The sequence below is a fragment of the Eptatretus burgeri genome, chromosome 2, assembly GCF_056783735.1.
Source record: "Eptatretus burgeri isolate ZD-2024b chromosome 2, Ebu_testis_v1, whole genome shotgun sequence".
Classification (NCBI taxonomy): Eukaryota; Metazoa; Chordata; class Myxini; order Myxiniformes; family Myxinidae; genus Eptatretus; species Eptatretus burgeri.
In genome coordinates this window covers 7,022,744-7,042,928 of record NC_140962.1, presented here as the reverse complement: position 1 = coordinate 7,042,928, position 20,185 = coordinate 7,022,744, and the positions used below count along the sequence as shown (strand labels likewise).

At 48.0% G+C, this 20,185-nt stretch overlaps 1 protein-coding gene across 6 annotated transcripts in view; it reads left to right on the top strand.

Annotated features, from left to right (window-relative positions):
- The window catches only part of AGK (acylglycerol kinase), a 102,422-nt gene that overhangs the window by 51,358 nt on the left and 30,879 nt on the right, over positions 1-20,185 (top strand). For all 6 annotated transcript variants that reach the window (XR_015052828.1, XR_015052829.1, XM_085861828.1 and 3 more), the window contains 2 exons: positions 9,440-9,534; positions 17,956-18,023. Coding sequence is in view for 4 of the 6 variants with exons in the window: in XM_085861828.1 (XP_085717954.1) it covers positions 9,440-9,534; positions 17,956-18,023 (163 nt within the window). In the remaining 2 variants the exon portion in view is untranslated. The remainder of the gene's footprint in view (positions 1-9,439; positions 9,535-17,955; positions 18,024-20,185) is intronic.

Below are 20,185 nucleotides of genomic sequence, written 5' to 3'. Positions count from 1 at the left end.
AACTTCTCAAGGCTGGTGGAAATGCTGCACTCATGTTGTTGCATGCAGTTCTGTGCTCTGCCTGGAACACAGGCATCATCCTAACTGACTGGAAGAGGAACCTTGTTGTCCCTCTCTGGAAAGGGAAGGGTGATCGCCAAGACTGCAACGACTACCGAGGGGTGACCCTGCTCTCAGTGCCGGGCAAGGTCTTTGCTCAGATAATTCTTGATCGGGTTCGCCACCATCTGCTTGAGCACCAGCGTCCAGAGCAGTCAGGCTTTGCACCAAAGAAGTCAACGATTGACCGTATCCTTGTTCTTGGGGTCCTCACTGAACGCAGCCGAGAGTTTCGGCAGGGGCTGCTTGGAGCTTATGTTGATCTCTGTAAAGCGTTCAATTCAGTGAATGGGGATGCCCTCTGGAGGATTCTTGGTATTCGTGGGGTGCCAACAAAACTGATCGATCTGATGTCTGAACTATACTCTGGTACTGAGAGTGCTGTGAGATGTGGTGGTACCATCTCTGACTTATTTCCAGTTGTTACTGGAGTTCGTCAGGGGTGTGTACTGGCCCCCACACTTTTCAGCACTTGTATTGACTGGATTCTGGGGAGGATGTCAGAGAGATCAAGTTGTGGTGCATCGTTTCGGAATGCCAAGATCTCTGACCTTGATTTCGCAGATGATGCAGTGATCTTTGCGGAGACTCTAGATATCTTTTGTGGGCCCTCGAGTTGCTGAATGAGGAGTCGGAGCCGCTTGGATTACGGGTTTGCTGGGTCAAAACTAAGATCCAGGCTTTCAATGACATCTTGGATGCTGCTGTCCTGTCTGTGCCTGTTTGTGGTGAGCATGTTGAGATCGTGGAGAGATTCACTTACCTTGGCAGTGATATTCATGTCTCTGCTGGCTGTGAGTCAGAGGTCAATTGACGTCTGGGTCGGGCCTGGGGAGTCATGGATTCACTGGATAATGGGGTGTGGCGCTGCCGGTACCTGTGCGGGAGGACGAAAGTCAGAGTCTTCAGGTCCTTGGTGCTTCCAGTCTTGCTCTATGGATGCGAGACTTGGACTCTGACCAACGATCTGAGACTGAGACTTGATTCCTTTGGTACCAGGTCTCTTTGGAGAATCCTTGGCTATCGCTGGTCAGACATTGTGTGCAACGAGTGGTTGGAGAGACAGACAGACAGACAGACAGACAGACAGACAGACAGACAGACAGACAGTGAGACAGACAGACAGACAGACAGTGAGACAGACAGACAGACAGACAGTGAGACAGACAGACAGACAGACAGTGAGACTGAGACTCAAATGAGACTCAAATGAGATTTGTTACCTGCATCGTCCGTGAGTGTCAACTGCGGCTGTATGAACATGCGGCTTGTTTTCCTGATGCTGATCCTGCTCAACATATTCTCTCGGCGAGGGAGCCTCCTGAATGAAGGAGGCCAATGGGCCAACCACGTGCCTCATGTTTGCAGTAGGTTGATCGGCATCTCAAGGAGATGGGGATGGGCCAGGCATCTGCCTGGGGGTGGCCAGATTGATGCCCCTGGGAGTACCGGCGGAAAGTGAACGCAGCGACGCGCTGCTCTGGTGCATGCTTCCATACCTGACCTGACTGTGTGTCTCGAGCGGCGGTCCATCTCCCATGGGCCAGTCGACTGCATGCGCTGACTGGCCCATGGTATGGCCGGGCTTGTGGGTGTGGGTCCCTCCTATAAGAGGTGTGGTAATACCACATCCTCTCAGAAGGGGGTCACCCAAACTCACGGGTCCTCCTCTTCCCTCTCTTGACATCTCCACGGTGCTTGTGACTCACTGCGTGTGGCATGGCCTCTCCACGGGAGTCTTTTGTGGTTGGCAACGGTGTTCCTCCGGCAACCTCAGACTCCTGACCCAGTTTGGCCGAGTCATACGTGGTCAACCGCTGCAGCATTACGAGCTGAGCACCGTGCCGCACATCCTTCCGGGCAGACGGTTTTGCCCACCATGCCAATCATGCAGGTCTGCTGAACTGGACCTGGATGCTTTGTCAGCGATCCCAGCGAGAGTCTCGATTGCTTCTCGAGTGGGTCGCCACCTGGGAAGGGTGGCCCACAGTCTCAAGCTGTAGATGTCCACCCCAGTGCCCCGGATTTTGTCCATTGCTGAAGCATCGTGGTGGTCAACGCCTGACGCGCGGTTGGGTGCATGTGAGGTCGGGAGATCGGGGAGGACAACGGGTCAGGGCGGTTCAACCCTGGCAGGGGAGGTATTCATAGGTATACGTATCAAAGGTATGCGCTCCACCGTGTGCCCTTCTAGTTTGTTGATGTAATTCATTTGTGGGTCTCCTTGAGTGCCTTCACCTATGTTTTTGTCCTGCATTTGTGTGCCCTTTCTCTGGGCCACATTATCTTGTGGGTTTGTTCTCCTTTCCTCCCCTTCCTCTTTCTCTGTTCATTAGTTCCCCAGCTTGTTGCCTCACAATTGTTATGCGTTGCCTTTTCAGTCCACTGCATTTTCCCCCTTCTGTCACCTCGCTCTCACATGAGCCTCAATTTTGTAGAAAATTGAGGGCAACCAAAGATCATCCTAAAAGTTCTGTTTTCCACTTGTAGCCTCTTAAGTAAAATATCTCATCTTGAAGGTGCTCACATAATCGCATGCATACTCTCTCATTGTTAGACAGGGGTTTGGTGGTGGAGGTATCTGTTTGTTTGTTTGTCCGTCTGTGAGCAGGATATCTCAAAAAGTTCTGGACAGGTTCGGACGAAATTTCGTGGAGAGGTTGGGTTTGTGACACGGATGAAATGATTCAATTTTGCTGAAGACCTAATCCAGATACACGAATTCAATTTTTTTTTTTTAAGTGATTCTTCACCATTAAGAGATGGGGCCGAAAACGATATATTGTTACGAATTTGGAAACCTATCGCACACAACATTCAGGTCCTATAGATTAGTGATATCGGTAAGTATGTGTTTTATAGATAGCTTCCTTTCCCTTGTGAAATGGGTAAATAAACGTTCATGCACTGTGATTTATCTTTATAGTTAGGATTTCCCTTTATTGGAAAACCTCATCTTCCGTAACAACAGCAACAAAATGACCGTTGGTTGCGGCAGTGCTGCAGAGGAGAGAACAGCCCCAAGATTCTCCGTGCGCTCAGTGGGGGAAAGGTCAAAGCCCCCACCCACCGAGGCTCTGGGGAGCATGCCGAGTGGGGGAGGGGTTGCGCGGCGCTGGAGAGTATAAAGAAGGAACAGAGGATCCTTGCAGAGAGAGGTCTGGGCTGGTCTTGTCGTCGTCATCTTGAGCGTCTTCTTCCTCCTCCTCTCCTGGAGATTGAGCTTGAGAAAGACCATCTGCCGCCGGAGCCGGAAGGGTTGCGTGTCGTCTCCAGAGGAAACTGAGTCGAGGTTTGGTGGCCAGGACGGGCGCCGAGCGGAGTCAAGGAGGCCGGGTTCATCTCGCCTCCCGACGGACCGACCGACTTGAAGACCGCACGAGGCGGACAGGTCCAAGTTAGACCCTGGTATTCAGCCCGCCTGTCCCTCCGAGCTGAAGGTCCTAATAAAGACCATTGGTCCGATTCTTTGGGTGTGTGTGTGCATGTGTGTGTCCATGGACCCGTCTGATAAGAAGTGAAATGTTTGTGTTTTTGCCTGTATTTACGTGAATAATAATAATAATCGGTTTAACTCTGCTTCTTGCGTGCTTCCCTTCATTTCCCCATTACTTTTCAATAAATATCCCCATTTGTTGAATGTATCGGCTCGTTCGTGTCTATTCCTTCATTGGCTAAGCGTGCTGCGTGTTTGAGAATTAATAAAAGCTGTTACGGCCCTAAGGGGACATTTGGACCGACGGTTCTTGGCGATTAAACTGCTCGGATCGCACACTGAACGAGCGTGCTAAGCGGCTCGTTTTCGTACGAGTTCCGTCGAGGGTGAATTTCCCCGGTAGATTCCCCGCGTGGATACTTGGGTATATAGAAATTTGGCTATTCACCCTATTCCACGAGGGTGACCTGTTGGCGATCTTCGGTCCAGTCAGGACCCGTCGGCTCCAGACTTCTCCGGAGTGACGACCTAAATTCCGGGCGATCGGTCGAGCTGACGCTACTGCTCCATCCAGCAGTCGTGCTTGCGGCCGACGTCCGGTCCCGCAACAATATAACATGATATTTTAAAAAGGTGTGAGTTGCGTCGGTGGCAAGAAAAAAACTGATTATATTTTGGTTAATGTCCGGAGGCAGATCCGGCCCATCAGTGGGATACAAAACATGAACTGTTCAGCCTGGTGGAGGTATGTGCTCTACCGAGTGCACTTCTATTTTACTGATGCGTTTGGGAAAATATGAAGCTTCTGACAATGTTGGTTTTGTTTCAGGAGTTAAAATATTGCTGTCTAATTCCGAGGAAGTGGTCATGGGAGAAAGCTTTTTCTAATGGGTTATGGGAGAAAGGTCATGAGAAAGGTCATTCTCAGAGAGGTCATGGGAATACGTTTTCCTTTGCTGAAGCAGTTGAACACAACCATGTCCATTGCATTCAGGATACTTTCAAGGGAAGTCGCTTGCACTGGGATAAAGAATTTGTTTGACTTCTGCATGAAATGCAATGAGGAGGATGGCCATAATGTAGAATAATGTCGTGCGAATAAATTTTGTCAAGGGAACTACTATAACTACAGTATGTCTGTCATTTACGGGGTGTGACAGTACTTTTGAGACGAGATGACCCTCGTACGTTAGCTCCCAAGCAGTAATCTGAATGTCTTTGTGTAGTTTAGCATAAACACAATGAGGGTGAGAATAAAAAGTTTATCAATCTTTGGAGAAAGAGCACAACCACTACGACTTGGTGCCTGAAAATGAAGAGCACACAGTGCTGCCACCTTTGTATCAAATAAGTTTTTTGTTTTTTAAATCTTTGGTTATAAAAGAATATGAAAGTTTTTTATTTTTTTTTTTTCTTGGAATATTCAAAATATTCCGGGAGTGGGTGAGGAAGGAGTTCAGCAACTTTCCGGTTTGCAGATTTTTTCCATTCGCCGATGGAATCTGCAGCTACCGTTTCCACCTCACTAAAGCTAAGTTTTCCAAACCAGATACGTTGTGTTTATATTTTGTCTTGCTCCAGGTGTTGCTGTTGTATCCCATCCAATATTTCATGTTCGATCGTACATTGCTTGTGCCAGACAGTGCATTATTTGAATTTGTTTTGTGTTGTCCAAGACCTAACTCAGCCGCTCCTCATATATAAAGTGTGAAAATTCTTTGTCTCCGTGTTTCTCGTTTCGCTTCTTTCTTCCCAAATATGTTACCTCTACCTCCTCAACATTATCATGTTTCACCTCGTTTCAAAAAATCAAAACAAACAAACAAAAAACTTTATTTTTCCACTCCACAGAGATCTCATCCTTCTTGAATTTCCTTCTGCCTGTTCTACGTTCTTTCTTTTTTTTCCCACTCTTTTCTCAATATCTCCAAAATATCTGAGTCTATGGGCTTGCCACTTTCCCATCGCAGACAGGTCAGTGGTCTCTGTCTTCTACCACCTCTTTTCTGGTCTTGCACCCTCTGCTCTTTCCATTCTTTGTCCCCTCCAGGTTCTTGCAGGGCACCCACAGTCCACCATCAGCTCCCTTCTGGTGAAACTACGAAAGTTCAAGATCACTGCTCACCTCCACTCTTTCGTTCCTCTCTTTCCCTGCTTGTGGAGCCAACTTCCATATTGTCTTCAATCTTGTTCTTCCCTCTGGGTCTTCAAGACAGCTGTTCACCACCATCTCAGATCATCCCCCATGCATAAACATGACCTTTTTGACCCCTGTCATTTCCCCTACCCTCACTCCAAGCACTCCTCCCAAATTTCTAGTTTTTCCTTTGTGAAAGTTTCCTTCTGTATCCATCTTCTCTCCCCTATATCGAGGGTTGAGAGATGTAATGTTGTAACTGCATTTTTGGCGAAATTGAATAAAATGGCTCTCATGTCTTTCAACACCATTATTTCGCGGGTTGAGAGACGTAATCACAGGTTGAGAGACATAATGTTGTAACTGCATTTTGGCGAAATTGAATAAAATGGCTCTCATGTCTTTCAACACCATTATTTAGCGATTTGCAGGAAATGGAAATTTTCAGTTACAACATTATGTCTCTCAACCCGCGATATGTCCTCCCCTAACCCTCATTCCTCCCCACACCCATTGTTTTGTGTAAGTCTCCCTCTATTTTGTCCTTCAACTCAGCTGTTAGTGTCCCTCACCCCCCCCCCCGCCCCTCCCTGTTTCTCTGTACTGTTCCTTTTGTTCTGTTGCATCTTGATCTGTTCAGTGGTCTCGCTCTTCCACAAGTCTTGACTTTTTCTTCACAAAAAAGACAACCTTTTGTGTCCTTTGAAAAATCTGAGCATGGAGGAGAAGCCAAAACAATTGCTGTCGTTGTTGAGCCACTTACGGTGAAGACTTCTTAAGCATCCATGGAAGATCGGATGCTGTCCTATACTCCCCATCAAACCGGTGTGCCATCTCTCCACCAAAAATTGTCATTTCCTGCTGCAGTTGTAAAGGTCAGAGGTAGAAGGTATACCATAGAGCAATATTCCAAACTTTTTTTATGCCTCTGCATCAAGGGTGCCGAAGGCATTATGTTTCCGGGTTGTCCGTCCGTCCGGATTTTCGTTTACGCGATAACTCAAGAAGCAAATTGTAGAATTTCATCAAACTTGGGAAGAAGGTAAAGTAAGACAGGGCAATTGTGTTTAGATTTTGGTCCAGATGTGATAAAGGTCAAGGGTCAAAGGTCAAGGTCAAACTCTGAAATTTTACTGTTTACACCCTAACTCAAAAAATATCAGACAGAATTTCATCAAACTTGGTACAAAGGTAAAGTTAGACAGGGCAATTCACTGATTCAATTTTGGGCCAGATATGATAAAGGTCAAGGGTCAAATATGTCAATAGTCAAGTGTTTGTGCGGGAGAGCGGAGGCATACCCGTCGACTGCGCGCAGTTAAATTACTCTAATCTTACTTGCAGCATTTGAAGTCGTTACAAATATGTGTAATATATATGAAGACCACAAGGGGAAAAACCAGAGATATCACTTTTTATAAATTTCAGGGTTATTGCACCTGCCAATAGTTGGCAACATAAGGTTTCCTCTCACAATATTACTTTAACAAATAACCAGGGGTGTCACATAATTTATATGGTATAAAGTTTAGCTGTGCAATGAAAAAACAAGTGTTGTCAAAGCTGAACAAGTAGAAACCCAGAGTTGTCAGTACTTTACTCTTGGTTATCTCCCTTTCATTCATGTTAACTGTTCCACCATAATATTCAGAGTGGAGAAACTAAAAAATGAAAGGTTGTAAAACTTTCACAGCATAAACTCTGAGCACTGCAATAGCCTATTTGGTTATATCATGGGCTCCGTAGTTGGTGCATATCGTGGTTCAAGCCTGGTCAAACCTTTATTATCTTGCCAAAACGAAGTTTTTGCAAGATATGTTAGTCAGCTTGTATGTTTTTTTTTTGTTTTTTTTGTTTGTTTGTTTGTCTGTAATCACGTATAAAAAATTCTACAGAGCACAGTTATCATCGGAAATTTTTGTAACTTCGCATATCAGAGGCCTATAGAGGTCTCTTTCAGTGCACAAAATTTTGAAGGTCAAGGTCACTTTGGCACAAATCAGGGGAGTCGACGAAACCCTTATTTTTTGAGTAATTTTGATCGGATAGTCTTCAAACTTCATGGGAATATAGTTCATGGTCTGGCGCTCAGCTGATTAATTTTTGGTGGCGATTGGCCTTGACCTTCATGGTTAGCGCCTGAGGTCAAACATATTTGACCCCAAGGTCAAATTTTCAAGTTTTAGGAACCATATCGTGTAGTACCTCAAATTGAACACCTCTGAGTGCTTTCTAGATATGTCAAGCTTGAGACATTATGACTTAATTTGGTGACGTTATGAGGCAAAAGCATATTTTTCATGGTTACTCTGTAGAACGATTCTCATCGGAATCTCTCGAAGGCAGATATTCCTCAAGGAGTCGCTCCTGGTGGATAGCAGCTCTGTTCACCTCAGTGTGACCTTAAAGAAGTCACACGTGGTCACCTTTTGGCAAGATACGGGTCACCCTGCGGGTGACATTGGTTTTTGTGACTTTTATGGGACCCACGCCGTGGCTTAATGGTTAGCGCGTCTGAGTACCCATCCTCATCCGATGTACCCACCGCCCTATCAACCTGCTTAGGCATATGAGGGAGTCACATGAGGTGACTTCGGCTATCGCGGGGGTGGTTTATCCTTGGTTTCCTCCCGGTTTTCCATCATATTAAGTTGTACAGAGTAAGAAATGGAGAATCCGTCGTCATATAAGCGAAATACCCTTGAGTATGGCGTTGAACACCAATCAAACAAAAAAAAAACAATGACCGTTTAATGTTGAAAAAAAAATCTGTGATCACCAGTCATGTAATGTATGCTAATAACCAACAAGCATGAATTTGCTACACATCCTGGGTTAAAATTGCATGGCAATTATTAAACAAGGGAATAACCAGTGATGTCAGTTTGCAACAATGATTCGTTCTTTGCTCTTAAATTAAATAACACAGAAGCTTGGCAAATGCTACATGCTTAATTTGATCGGCTAATGATCACTCTTCCTTTTACTGGAAAAGAAATCTATATGACAGTTATTAAACAGTCCACCAAAGTCTTGAAACTTTGTTTTTCAGTTTCTTCAAAATTGACTTATCCTGACATCTCTGGTTTTCCCCTTGTGGTGTTCATATATATATATATATATATATATATATATATATATATATATATATATATATATATATATATATATATATATATATATGTATGTATGTATGTATATGTATATGTATATATGTATATGTATATGTATATATGTATATGTATATATGTATATGTATATGTATATATGTATATGTATATGTATGTATGTATATATATATGTATGTATATATATATGTATGTATGTATATATATATGTATGTATATATATATATATGTATATATATATATATATATATATGTATATATATATATATGTATATATATATATATATATGTATATATGTATGTATATATATATATGTATGTATATATATATATATATATATATATATATATATATATATATATATATATATATATATATATATATATATGTATGTATATATATATATGTATGTATATATATATATATATATGTATGTATATATATATATATGTATGTATATATATATATATATGTATGTATATATATATATGTATGTATGTATATATATATATATATGTATGTATATATATATATATATATATATATATATATATATATATATGTATATAACATTTGCTCCTTTTGTCATGTAACCCATTTCGTGTTTTGAATATTTGTGTGTCTTTTAACTTGGTTAGAAGATACAGATATCGAGGAGGTGGAATGGGATGAGCTGAACATTTCTTCCATGGAGGTGGCCATACGAACATTGAACCACCAGTTGGATGCAACGGTACGTGCCGCTTTTTTCCATACCCCACAGTATTGTTACGAATTCTGGCCCGTCCAGCGTGCGATCGGCCACGAAACTCGAATCGCGACACGTCACCCACCGGACCGGAAAATTTAGTCAGGACCCTCTTGGAACTACCGCCAATGAGCGAGCCACGGGTGGGGGTTTAACCTCACCACAACCCAGTCCGCATTCTACCTGCGCGAAATAGGTATATCGACATTTGGCGATTCACCCCAAGTACCCGCGCGAGTAGCATACCGAGGAGTTGTACCACGCCGCAGGTCGACTCCGGACACGAACCGCTTAAGTGGCTCGTTCCGTGCTGTAGGGATAACCGAGCGGAGTTATCGTCGACCTCGACGGTTCAGATTATTTAACGGGTGTTTTAAACCCACTACCAATCCCTTACGTGATGCAAGATGGAGCTTGCAAATAAGGGAAAAAGACGCAACGAAACGGGAAACAGTTCAACAAGCAAGCACTTTATTACATACACACAGACAAGCACGTATTCACAGCCATACAGTAATGCACATATAACAGTCAAGACAAAATGCAACAAAAGGAAAACACTACTACCGACTATAATTATTTACATGACTTAAACAATTATACTTGTCGGACGGCGCCACAGCATTCATTCAAAAGCAAAGGAAACGAAAGCCACCCTCACAGGCAAGGAGGCAGACAGTTCCGTGGACCAAATGTGCGCAGAGCCTGGAGGAGCGGCCAGGTCCACGAGACCGAAAAGGTCTTACCCGCGTCCTCGTGATGCGATGGCAGGCAAGCCGCAATGTCCGCGCAGCTGTGCCCTGACTCCGTGCCCCTGGCGTGGTCAGTGAACCCTCTCCAGCGTGCTCCACGCCAGCACGGTTGGGTCGGCACCACGGTTAGGGTGGGGTAGTGCCGGGGCCACCGGCACTATCTCAGCGCGGATGGGGGGGGGGGGAGAATTGCCGATGCTCAGGGTCAAGCGAGGGGAATGGCTGGCTGGCTCGAATCCCGCGACGAGACGGCACCAACGACGAGACGAGCGACCCGCACACTGCAACCTCGATGACGACCTCCGTCTTCACTCGACCAGCCCGAACCGCACTCGCCTCGTGCTCGCGTCTTTATAGACCGGAGGAGGAGCCTGTATGCAAATATTAGGATCAAAACGCGATTGGAGGTGGGGCTACGCCACTCTCTGTTCAGCTATTGGTGTAGCAAAAAGGGGCGTGAGCCTCTTTTGATCCGAATTCTCTCCCGTGAGGAATCCACATTCATCGCACTTGGAGGCGGGGCCATACCGCCTGACGCTCGCCCATTGGACAGAGAAAAAGGGGCGTGAACCCTTCCTGATCCGAATTTCTCCCTGAGAGTAACGCATTCGTACCCGCGGCTCGACGCGTTCGGCATCAATTACCGAACGGGCCCTGGACAGCACGACGTTTGGTGTTGACTGGTGGTGTGAGGTCGATGGTTGTGGAAGGAGAAAGGCAAAGGTGGTGGGGGGTTTGCTGTGGTGGTTTGGTGGTTGGCGGGTGTCGTTTGGGAATGGCGGTGAAGCGATGTTTGCGGGATGGAGTTGTGGAGGTAAAGAGGCAAAGGTGGTGGTGTTTGAGTTGTTGGCGGCTTAATGGTCCAAAATAACAATAGGGAAAGAAAATTGCTAACTCAAAGCCTTGCAGCCTGGATGAATCACACTTATTCCCTCTATACAACGGGTTTGGGCTAATTACACATGAACTTACCGATATAGCTCACCTGAGGACCCTTTATGGTGTAATGCGAATTTCCACAACCATAACACTACCCCCTCCCCTTTTTACAGACTCGTCCCGAGTCATCAAATTTTCGTGTGCCATCATGTGTAGTTCTCCCCGAATAAATTTTACCTTCGGATCCCTGAGTGCGACATTCATGTTATTCGTGTCCCCAAAATAAATAACCTATGGGCTGAGTAACTAACTAAACAAACTCACTCATACGGACGACTTAAATAAATTGCCGGCACTAAGACATACATGCCAGGGGCGCACTCATATTTACAGTACATCTTAACACCTTAACCTTATAATTTGCACTATTCCATGGCCCAGGATCAATGGACTCTGTAAAGAGAAAAGCAGTTAACAGGGAGCCAGGCTGCTCGCATGCAGTCTCTGGCTCAGGCAATGCAGGTGACAAGGAATGTGGCCGGCTGCACACACGCAGTCCAAGGCCTCCCCTTTTGAAATGAATGCAGTGAACCACAACGGTGCATGGGCTGCACGAACGCAGTCTCCGTGCCAGCTAAAATGGCACGCAATGAATGCAATGGCGCATGAGCTGCACAACGCAGTCTCCGTGTCAGCTCAAGTGGCACATGCAATGAACACAACGGATGATGGACGCAAACACGGTGCACGGGCCGCCACTGCAGGCCCGTGTTGTAGCTGCCAACAGGGCAGTTCTCGCAAACTGCGTGACGATCCTGGCGCACATGGCAATGAACGGGGGGGGGGGGCAAATCAAAACAGAACGGGGGCTGGTGAACATGGGCAGTGGGCATAGATGGCAAAGGTGAACCGACAAGCAAAGCCAGCAGAACAGGGCCATTGCAGGCAAACACAGCCGGCAGAACAAGGCCACTGCAGGCAAACACAGCCGGCAGACGATCCGACCGGCACAGGCCTTGAAGCAACACAGCTGCAGACGATCCGGCCGGTACAGGCCTCGCAGCAAAACAACAGCCAGCAGACGAAGTTGGCCGGCCCCTCACCGTGCAGTGCAGTTTGATGGAGGGAGTGCGGTGGTGCTGGCCACTCAGAAAGCGGGCTCGGACCTACCTACGGCCTCCCTCCCACCTATTGCCTTTGCCTGTCACTGTCCATACCCACCCCCTCAATTTGTCAAAAACCAATTGAGCCCCAACTTATTTTTTGTTGTTTTTATTTTTATCTTTACTTCCCCATGAGAAATCGTCCCCTAACCCCCTTTATCGTCTCTGTTCGGCTAACCTATCCTGTCCTAGCCTACTCCCAACCCCTACGTTCCCTTCCTGGAGGGGAATGAGGGAGAGCTTGCATCCTGTGTCGAGGCCCAACTCAAGCCTCAGGATGGCCTCCTCAGAGTTCAGCGATCTAAAACCCAAAGTGGGTCCAGCGGCCCACAACGAGAGCGAAGGGATGGATGGTGCGGAGGGGTACACTTCCTAATCTACCCTAACCATTATCACTTGACCTACCCCGGGGCTTTCAACAAGTGCCTCTCGCTTAATATACTGGTTCTATCAACCCAGATTCCCAACGCCTGTGTTGGTGTCCTCGCAAATTTCGGGCCTCGCCCCCCAATTTTCCGCCCGTACCCTCACACGGTTTTGTGGCTGGGACGCGTGGCTCCCTTGGCAGGCACTACCCTCTGCCAATTGTCCAGCTATGGTATCCCCGGGCACTACACTGCCTCCAAGCCTACCAGCTCCCTAAACACCGGGGAGTGCCCTCCCTGGCGACTCCCCTGAAACGCTCACATGGCAGGCTGGCGCCCCGGGCCCCTTCCCTGGGTGCCCGTGCCCAATGCACTGCCCACGCGGCTAATGGCGCCCCGGGCCCCCGCATCATGCGGGCGCACCCCTGCCCACCACACTATCCCGGCCCCCCATGGGCCCTTTGTCTTCCACGGCCGACTAGCCTGGTGCCCGGGGTACCCACTCAGCGATACTCACTTTTCGCAGCCACGCTCCCAGCCCGTCAACAGGGCTCCTGCACCCCTCCAAGCGGGTATCGAGCCTACATTCCCACCAACAGCAAAACGACTTCCATTTTGTCAATTTAACTAACCCAGCTAACTCACTTTACACTGACCCCAGGGTCCCTTGGGCGGGAATCACTCCTCCCCCCAATCACTCATCGCACCATGCATTCCACATTCGCCCCATTCACACAGACCCGCTGGCCTCACTCACTCACCAAGTACATTTCCGCTCTTCAACACACCCATCGCTGATCTCTGCCATCCTGCTCACTACATCCCCTCACTAACTCGTGCTCCCACGTCGTCCCTTAAAATACAGCAAGTTCCATTTAACCTACATAGCTAAGCTACGTCCCCACTACACATTCACAGTCTGTCACTGTTCTCAAATCAATTTCCATTTCACTTCCTAAATCTGACTACAATCCCTCTAACTAATCCATTCCACGGGCTCCATGAGGACTTACCCCTGCCCCATGAAGCCAGTCTAACTAAGCTAACCCTTCCCCCTAACTAGTTCCATCCTGTGCCCGGGCAAGGGGGTCTTCCACGCCTTGCCCGGGAAATCCTGTTCACCCAAAAGCGAGGCTTGCTTTTTTAATTTATTTATCTTTTTTTAATTGCGCAGCACCAGCGCGGCAACTCGCAACCTGCGCACCAGTGCGACAACTGACAGCCGCGCACCTTTGGCGTGATGTCATGGCAGCTGTTCGTGCACCTCGTCCCTCCTTGGACGGTACCATCCGGCAGGGATTCACCCTCCTGCCGGATTCTAACCCTACGTGCAGCCATGACGTCACCCTGCGCATAAAAAAACAAGCCTCGCGTTTTGAGGGGTTCCCCACGCGAACACATGTGCTCTGCCCATTGGAGCTTAACACAAGCTCGCGTGGAGAACCCGTCCGGTCCAAATCCGTAATCCTGCCTAACCTTTGTCCGTCCGCGGGATCGGCAACATTCACCGCTGGCATTTCCGGACCGGGTTTCACTCCCGCAAGCGCGCACGTGGCGGCCTCGTGCGTAGCACGGCACAAACCTCGCGCTCGCCGCTGGGTAAATCCGGCGCGGTCCCCATTACAACTACGGCCGCTACTCGGCCTTCGTTCCTCTATCGCCATCGTCGTCGCCATTCGACCCACGCATGCCTGCGTGTCACGACGCTCATACACCACTCCATTACATTCACACCAGGAGACGCGGCTGCGTGCTCCCGCATGCCGACCGTCAACTCCCTCACATACAGCGACCTTATACACGCTGTCTCCCTTGCACTCGGCCGTTCACTCACGCATGCCACCTCCCTCGTAAACGTGGTTCCACTCACACACGGCCTTTCACTCGCACAGGGGGTTTCACTCAGACACGGGGCCTCTGTCACACACACCCCTTCACTCACGCATGGCGTGCTGGGAGGCACACACTCCGGCACATTTGCAACCACACCACTCACACATGGGGGCGCGCTCACACCTTTCACCACACACACCGGGACAATCACACTGGGGATTTGTGCCACCCCAATGGTTTCCAGGGCCTCCATACCCCCAAGCTCTCCATGCACTCGTCCACAGCACTCGCCCCCTCAACCTCGCTCGGCACGACCGGACCCGCCTAGTCGTGATCCGCCTCAAGGGAGCATAGCGTCTCCCTCCGTTCCCGAAGGAGGCTATCCGGCTGCTTGCACCGGGTTCCAACATGTTCTGCGAGCTCGCCCCCATTATCCTCCACTACCACCGTGTGTGCGTGCTCGTTTTAACCCCATCCAATTCACCCTCTATCTCTCGTGTCTCTACCAACTCACTCACCTCCTCACCCATTACCTCCCTTGTCTCCACTATTATTTCTTTTATCTCCTGCATCTCCCTTCGTGTCTCTGTTAATTCTATTTCCTTCGTCGTCACCTCGTGTCTCGTCTCACACGTCACAGTCACCCCATTTAGTTTTTCCCTCTGTGTCACCGTCACTTTCTCCGTCACTTGCTCGAGTCTCGCCCAACGCGTCTCCCTCATTGTTTCGTCCTCACCCGCCTCCATTGCGGGCCTGACAGCCGTTGCACTCCCCCTCAGCTCGTTCGCTCCAGCACGTGGCGCCGCCATTATGCCCGCCTGCACGCATCACCCCATGCTCTTCTCTAGGGCTTCTTGCCCTTTTTGGAGACTCTGCCCCATGTTCTGCATCTCACCCCGCATCTTTTTCATTTCTTCTTTCATTCCGTTTGTGTTTCCATCTATTTTTTCCACATTTGTTTTCATATTCGCATTCATGCCATCCATTTTTGCCAGCAAAATCATCACCAGCTGACCCATGTCAGGTGGGTCTGTGGCAGCCGCTTCGCCATCAGGCGTGGTTCCGCTGGGGGCCGGGGAGGGAATTTGACGGAGGTGGGGATGGGGGGGGGTAACATACACCGCGGCCTCTGCCGCTGCCGCGCCCATTTCAGGTTCTGGGTTCAGTTGGGGGGGAAATTGTTCCTGCACACCAATGTCCTGCTCAGGGTTTTCGTCCTGGGCCATGGATTCTACCAATTCTACATCCATCTCTAATACCCCCGGCTCCCGCTCGCCTTGAAACTCCATCTTATTTCTCGAAAGGGATTTAATTGAATGCGCTCGAATTTGGTGGGAATCGAGGGTCGCTCCACTCACCCCTGAACCGATTCCCATGAATTTAGCTTGGAGACGGGAGAGTTTGTTTCCCGCTCGCTGATACCAGTGTTACGAATTCGCGCCCGCCGGCGTGCGATTGGCCACATAACTCGAATCGCGACACGTCGCCCACCGGAACGGACAATTCAGTCGTGACCCTCTTGGAACTACCGCCAAGGAGCTAGCCACGGGTGGGGGTTTAACCTCACCACAACCCAATTTGCATTCTACCCGCGCGAAATAGGGTGAATCGCCGAATCTCGATATACCTAAGTACCCGCGCGAGTAGCGTGCCGAGGAGTTGTACCACGCCGCAGGTCGACTCCGGACACGAACCGCTTAAGTGGCTCGTTCCGTGCTGCAGGGATAACTGAGCGGAGTTATCGTCGACCTCGACGGTTCAGATTATTTAATGGGTGTTTTAAATCCACTACCAATCCCTTACGTGATGCAAGATGGAGCTTTCAAATCAGGGAAAAAGACGCAACGAAACAGGAAACAGTTCAACATGCAAGCACTTTGTTACACACACACACACACACACACACACACACACACACACACACACACACACACACACACACACGCACGTATTCACAGCCATACAGAAATGCACATATAACAGTCAAGACAAAATGTAACAAAAGGAAAAGCACTACTAACGACTATAATTATTTACAACACTTAAACGTATACTTGTCGGACGGTGCCACAGCATTCATTCAAAAGCAAAGGAAACGAAAGCCACCCTCACAGGCAAGGAGGCAGACAGGTCCGTGGACCAAATGTGCGCGGAGCCTGGAGGAGCGGCCAGGTCCACGAGACCGAAAAGGTCTTACCCACTTCCTCGTGACGCGATGGCGGGCAAGCCGCATTGTCTGCGTAGCTGCGCCCCGACTCCGTGCCCCTGGCATGGTCGGTGAGCCCTCTCCGGTGTGCTCCAAGCCAGCACGGTTGGGTCGGCTCCACGGTTAGGGTGGGGAGTGAACGTGGCCACCGGCACTATCTCAACGTGGATGGGGGGGTGGGGGGGGAGAATTGTCGATGCTCAGGGTTGAGCGAGGGGAATGGCTGGTTGGCTCGAATCCCGCGACGAGACGGCACCAATGACGAGACGAGCGACCCCACACTGCAACCTCGATGACGACCTCCGTCTTCACTCGACCAGCCCGAACCGCAACAGCGCGAGTCGCCTCATGCTCGCGTCTTTATAGACCGGAGGAGGAGCCTGTATGCAAATATTAGGATCAAAACGCGATTGGAGGCGGGGCCACACCACTCTCTGTTCAGCCATTGGTGTGGTAAAAAGGGGCGTGAGCCTCTTTTGATCCGAATTCTCTCCCGTGAAGAATCCACATTCATCGCGCTTGGAGGCGGGGCCATACCGCCCAACGCTCGCCCATTGGACGGAGAAAAAGGGGTGTGAACCCTTCCTGATCCAAATTTCTCCCTAATAGGAACGCATTCGTACCTGCGACTCGACGCGTTCCGCATCAATTACTGAATGGGCCCTGGACAGCATGACGATTGGTGTTGACTGGTGGTGTGGGGTCGATTGTTGTGGAAGGAGAAAGGCGAAGGTGGTGGGGGGTTTGCTGTGGTGGTTTGGTGGTTGGCGGGCGTCGTTTGGGAATGGCGGTGAAGCGATGTTTGCGGGACGGAGTTGTGGAGGTAAAGAGGCAAAGGTGGTGGTGTTTGATTTGTTGGCGGCTTAATGGTCCAAAATAACAATAGAGAAAGAAAAACGGATAACTTAAAGCGTCGCAGCCCGGATGAATCACACATATTCCCTCTATACAACGGGGTTGGGCTAACTGCACATGAACTTACCGATATATCTCACCTGAGGACCCTTTATGGTGTAATGCGAATTTCCACAACCGTAACAGTATTTTCCTCTAATTCCTAATTTTGTGCAATGTGAAATCTCACCAGAATTTCTGGAGTTTGAGTCACATTCTGATGATGGAGTTTTCATGAATTCCCTTGATTTGTAATTTGTTTTTTTTTTTATCCAATAATGGTCCAAACTCTGGCTTTGTTTTTATTTCTGAAGAAACCTGAAGCTATGGAGGTTTCCCTGATGCCTGGCTCATTTTCCAAACTGGACTTCCTCAAAGCAGCGTGAGTCAGACATTTATTCTGCAGCCATTCTAATACTGTATATAAAGTGCAATTCATGCTTGGTTGTTTGTTTGTTTATACACATGCTTCCAAAGCTAAAAAGAAAAAAAATGGCTGAACCAAATCCAGCCAACACTTGCATTTTGCATGGGCCAAACTCTTCCGTATGTGTACGGAAATCCGTATTTTTGTAACGACCCATTACAGAGATGTCCATATTTTAGTCATCAGAAAGACATCTCGGAATTGAAGGTGTTATTCCAACATGCTGATTCGTTTCTTAACCCATTTCATCCTGATGGGGTGCAATGCTAACGCACCATGACCACGGTGATGTGAATTACTCCCATGGTAGTTTTTCATACGAGGTATTTTTGTAGAAGTTAGCCGGGTACAAAAGCTTCCAAGTGCGTTTCCGTGATCAGATGTCCACAAGGCAGGAGAACGTTTGTCTGTGTTGGTAAATACAAAATAATGTCCATTGTTGGATTTTCACATCGCCGGTCCCTCCAATGAACTTCACGGAAAATAACGAAGTGCCATTTTTACATTGCACAAAGTAAAAGGGTGATTCTGCTGCACACAAGTACAAGACCTGATAATGTCTGTCGGTCGCGGCGATGAAGTTTGTGACCAGATTGATACGAGGCCAAGAAATCTGAGCAAGGAACTTTGACATGGGAGGCCATTTGGCCCATTAAGTCTGTGCTACACCACCATTACGTTAAATGAATCCATCAATCTCGACTCGGTTTCACTGGGGGAGGAGTGCGGATGAGAAACGTGTGAGAGGCACAGGGACTCGAGTGTTTTACATGCAAATAAAAACAATATTTTAAAACTCATTTGTTCATGACGACTTGCAACTTTCCCTTGTACACGTCACACATGTCGTGGTGTGTGTTTACTGACCCCCTGCAGGAGGGGGTGGTTAGAATTGTTAATTCTTACACTCTCTTTTTAGAGACCATGACCAATTTTAACCTCCCCTGTGGATTTGCCATTAAAACCGCACCAAAATCGTTTGTCACATGCTAAATCTGCAATGGTCGGTCACCACACCAAATGTGTTCTTACAGAATAACACTTTATTATAAGAAGGCACAGGACGACGAAAATGGGGAAACCCGGGACAAAAGATAAACGACCATGAAAATGAGCAGAGAAATAAATAAATAAACTACACTCGCGATCCGATGTAACGAAAACCCACTTAATACAGGAAATATAATGTAATGAAAATGGCCACAAACACACGATGGAGGGTGCGAGGCAAGGTGTTTTGGGCAGACATTATGGCGTGAACGAGTCCAGTATCCGCCAAGTAAAAAAAAATGAGCGTCTTCCACTTCTTAATGATGGAGTTCACCGTACTCAAAAGGATAATGAGTGACTTCGAAATCTATCTAACTAACTTAATGTGTCAAGCACTTCACAGGAGAAAGAACAGAGAGAAAAAAACAACAAGACAGAATACTTGGTTGTCACCCATTCAGGCACTGAGTCCAACGGGGTGTGTCCAAGCGGTGGGAGGCAGACAGGGACTGTGATCATGCAGGTCAACAGGAGAGCAGCCTCAATGCTGTGGCAGCAACTTTGGGCAGAAGAGGAATGGATGGTGTGATGCTGGGAGGTGCTGGCCTCACCTTCATGTTCTAACTGCACTTTTCAGCAGACGCAGACCACGCTGACTGTACTGATTGTCCCTATGCTCTTTTATTTCCTCGGCAAACGTCCCACCTCGTGAGGTCACCTAGGCCAGCTTGCTCTGTGCTCATTGGCTGTTCAAGCGCCACTCAAGCCAAAGCCCCGCCTTCAAGCTTCTCAGTTCCACCGAAATGAGGTGCACAAGTTTATGCATGCTCCCGCCAAGCCAGTCAGCCCACAAGCCCACTCTCTCTCAAAAGGGCATGGAATACAGATTTACAGAGATTAACATACTGAAAAGCGATTTTGGGATGGTGGTGATTCCATGCATTCTTTGCATTCTTTGCCCCGATAAGTCATTTCTACAACAATATCATTGTCTGAAGTTTTTCATGAACCAGCTGACAAGGCCTGAAGTTTGACTCAAGCTAGTTATACAGGCATTTAAAATATCACCATGCACTTCCACTGATACTCAATGTTAGCAGACTGATCCGCAGCTTCACATCCCATCT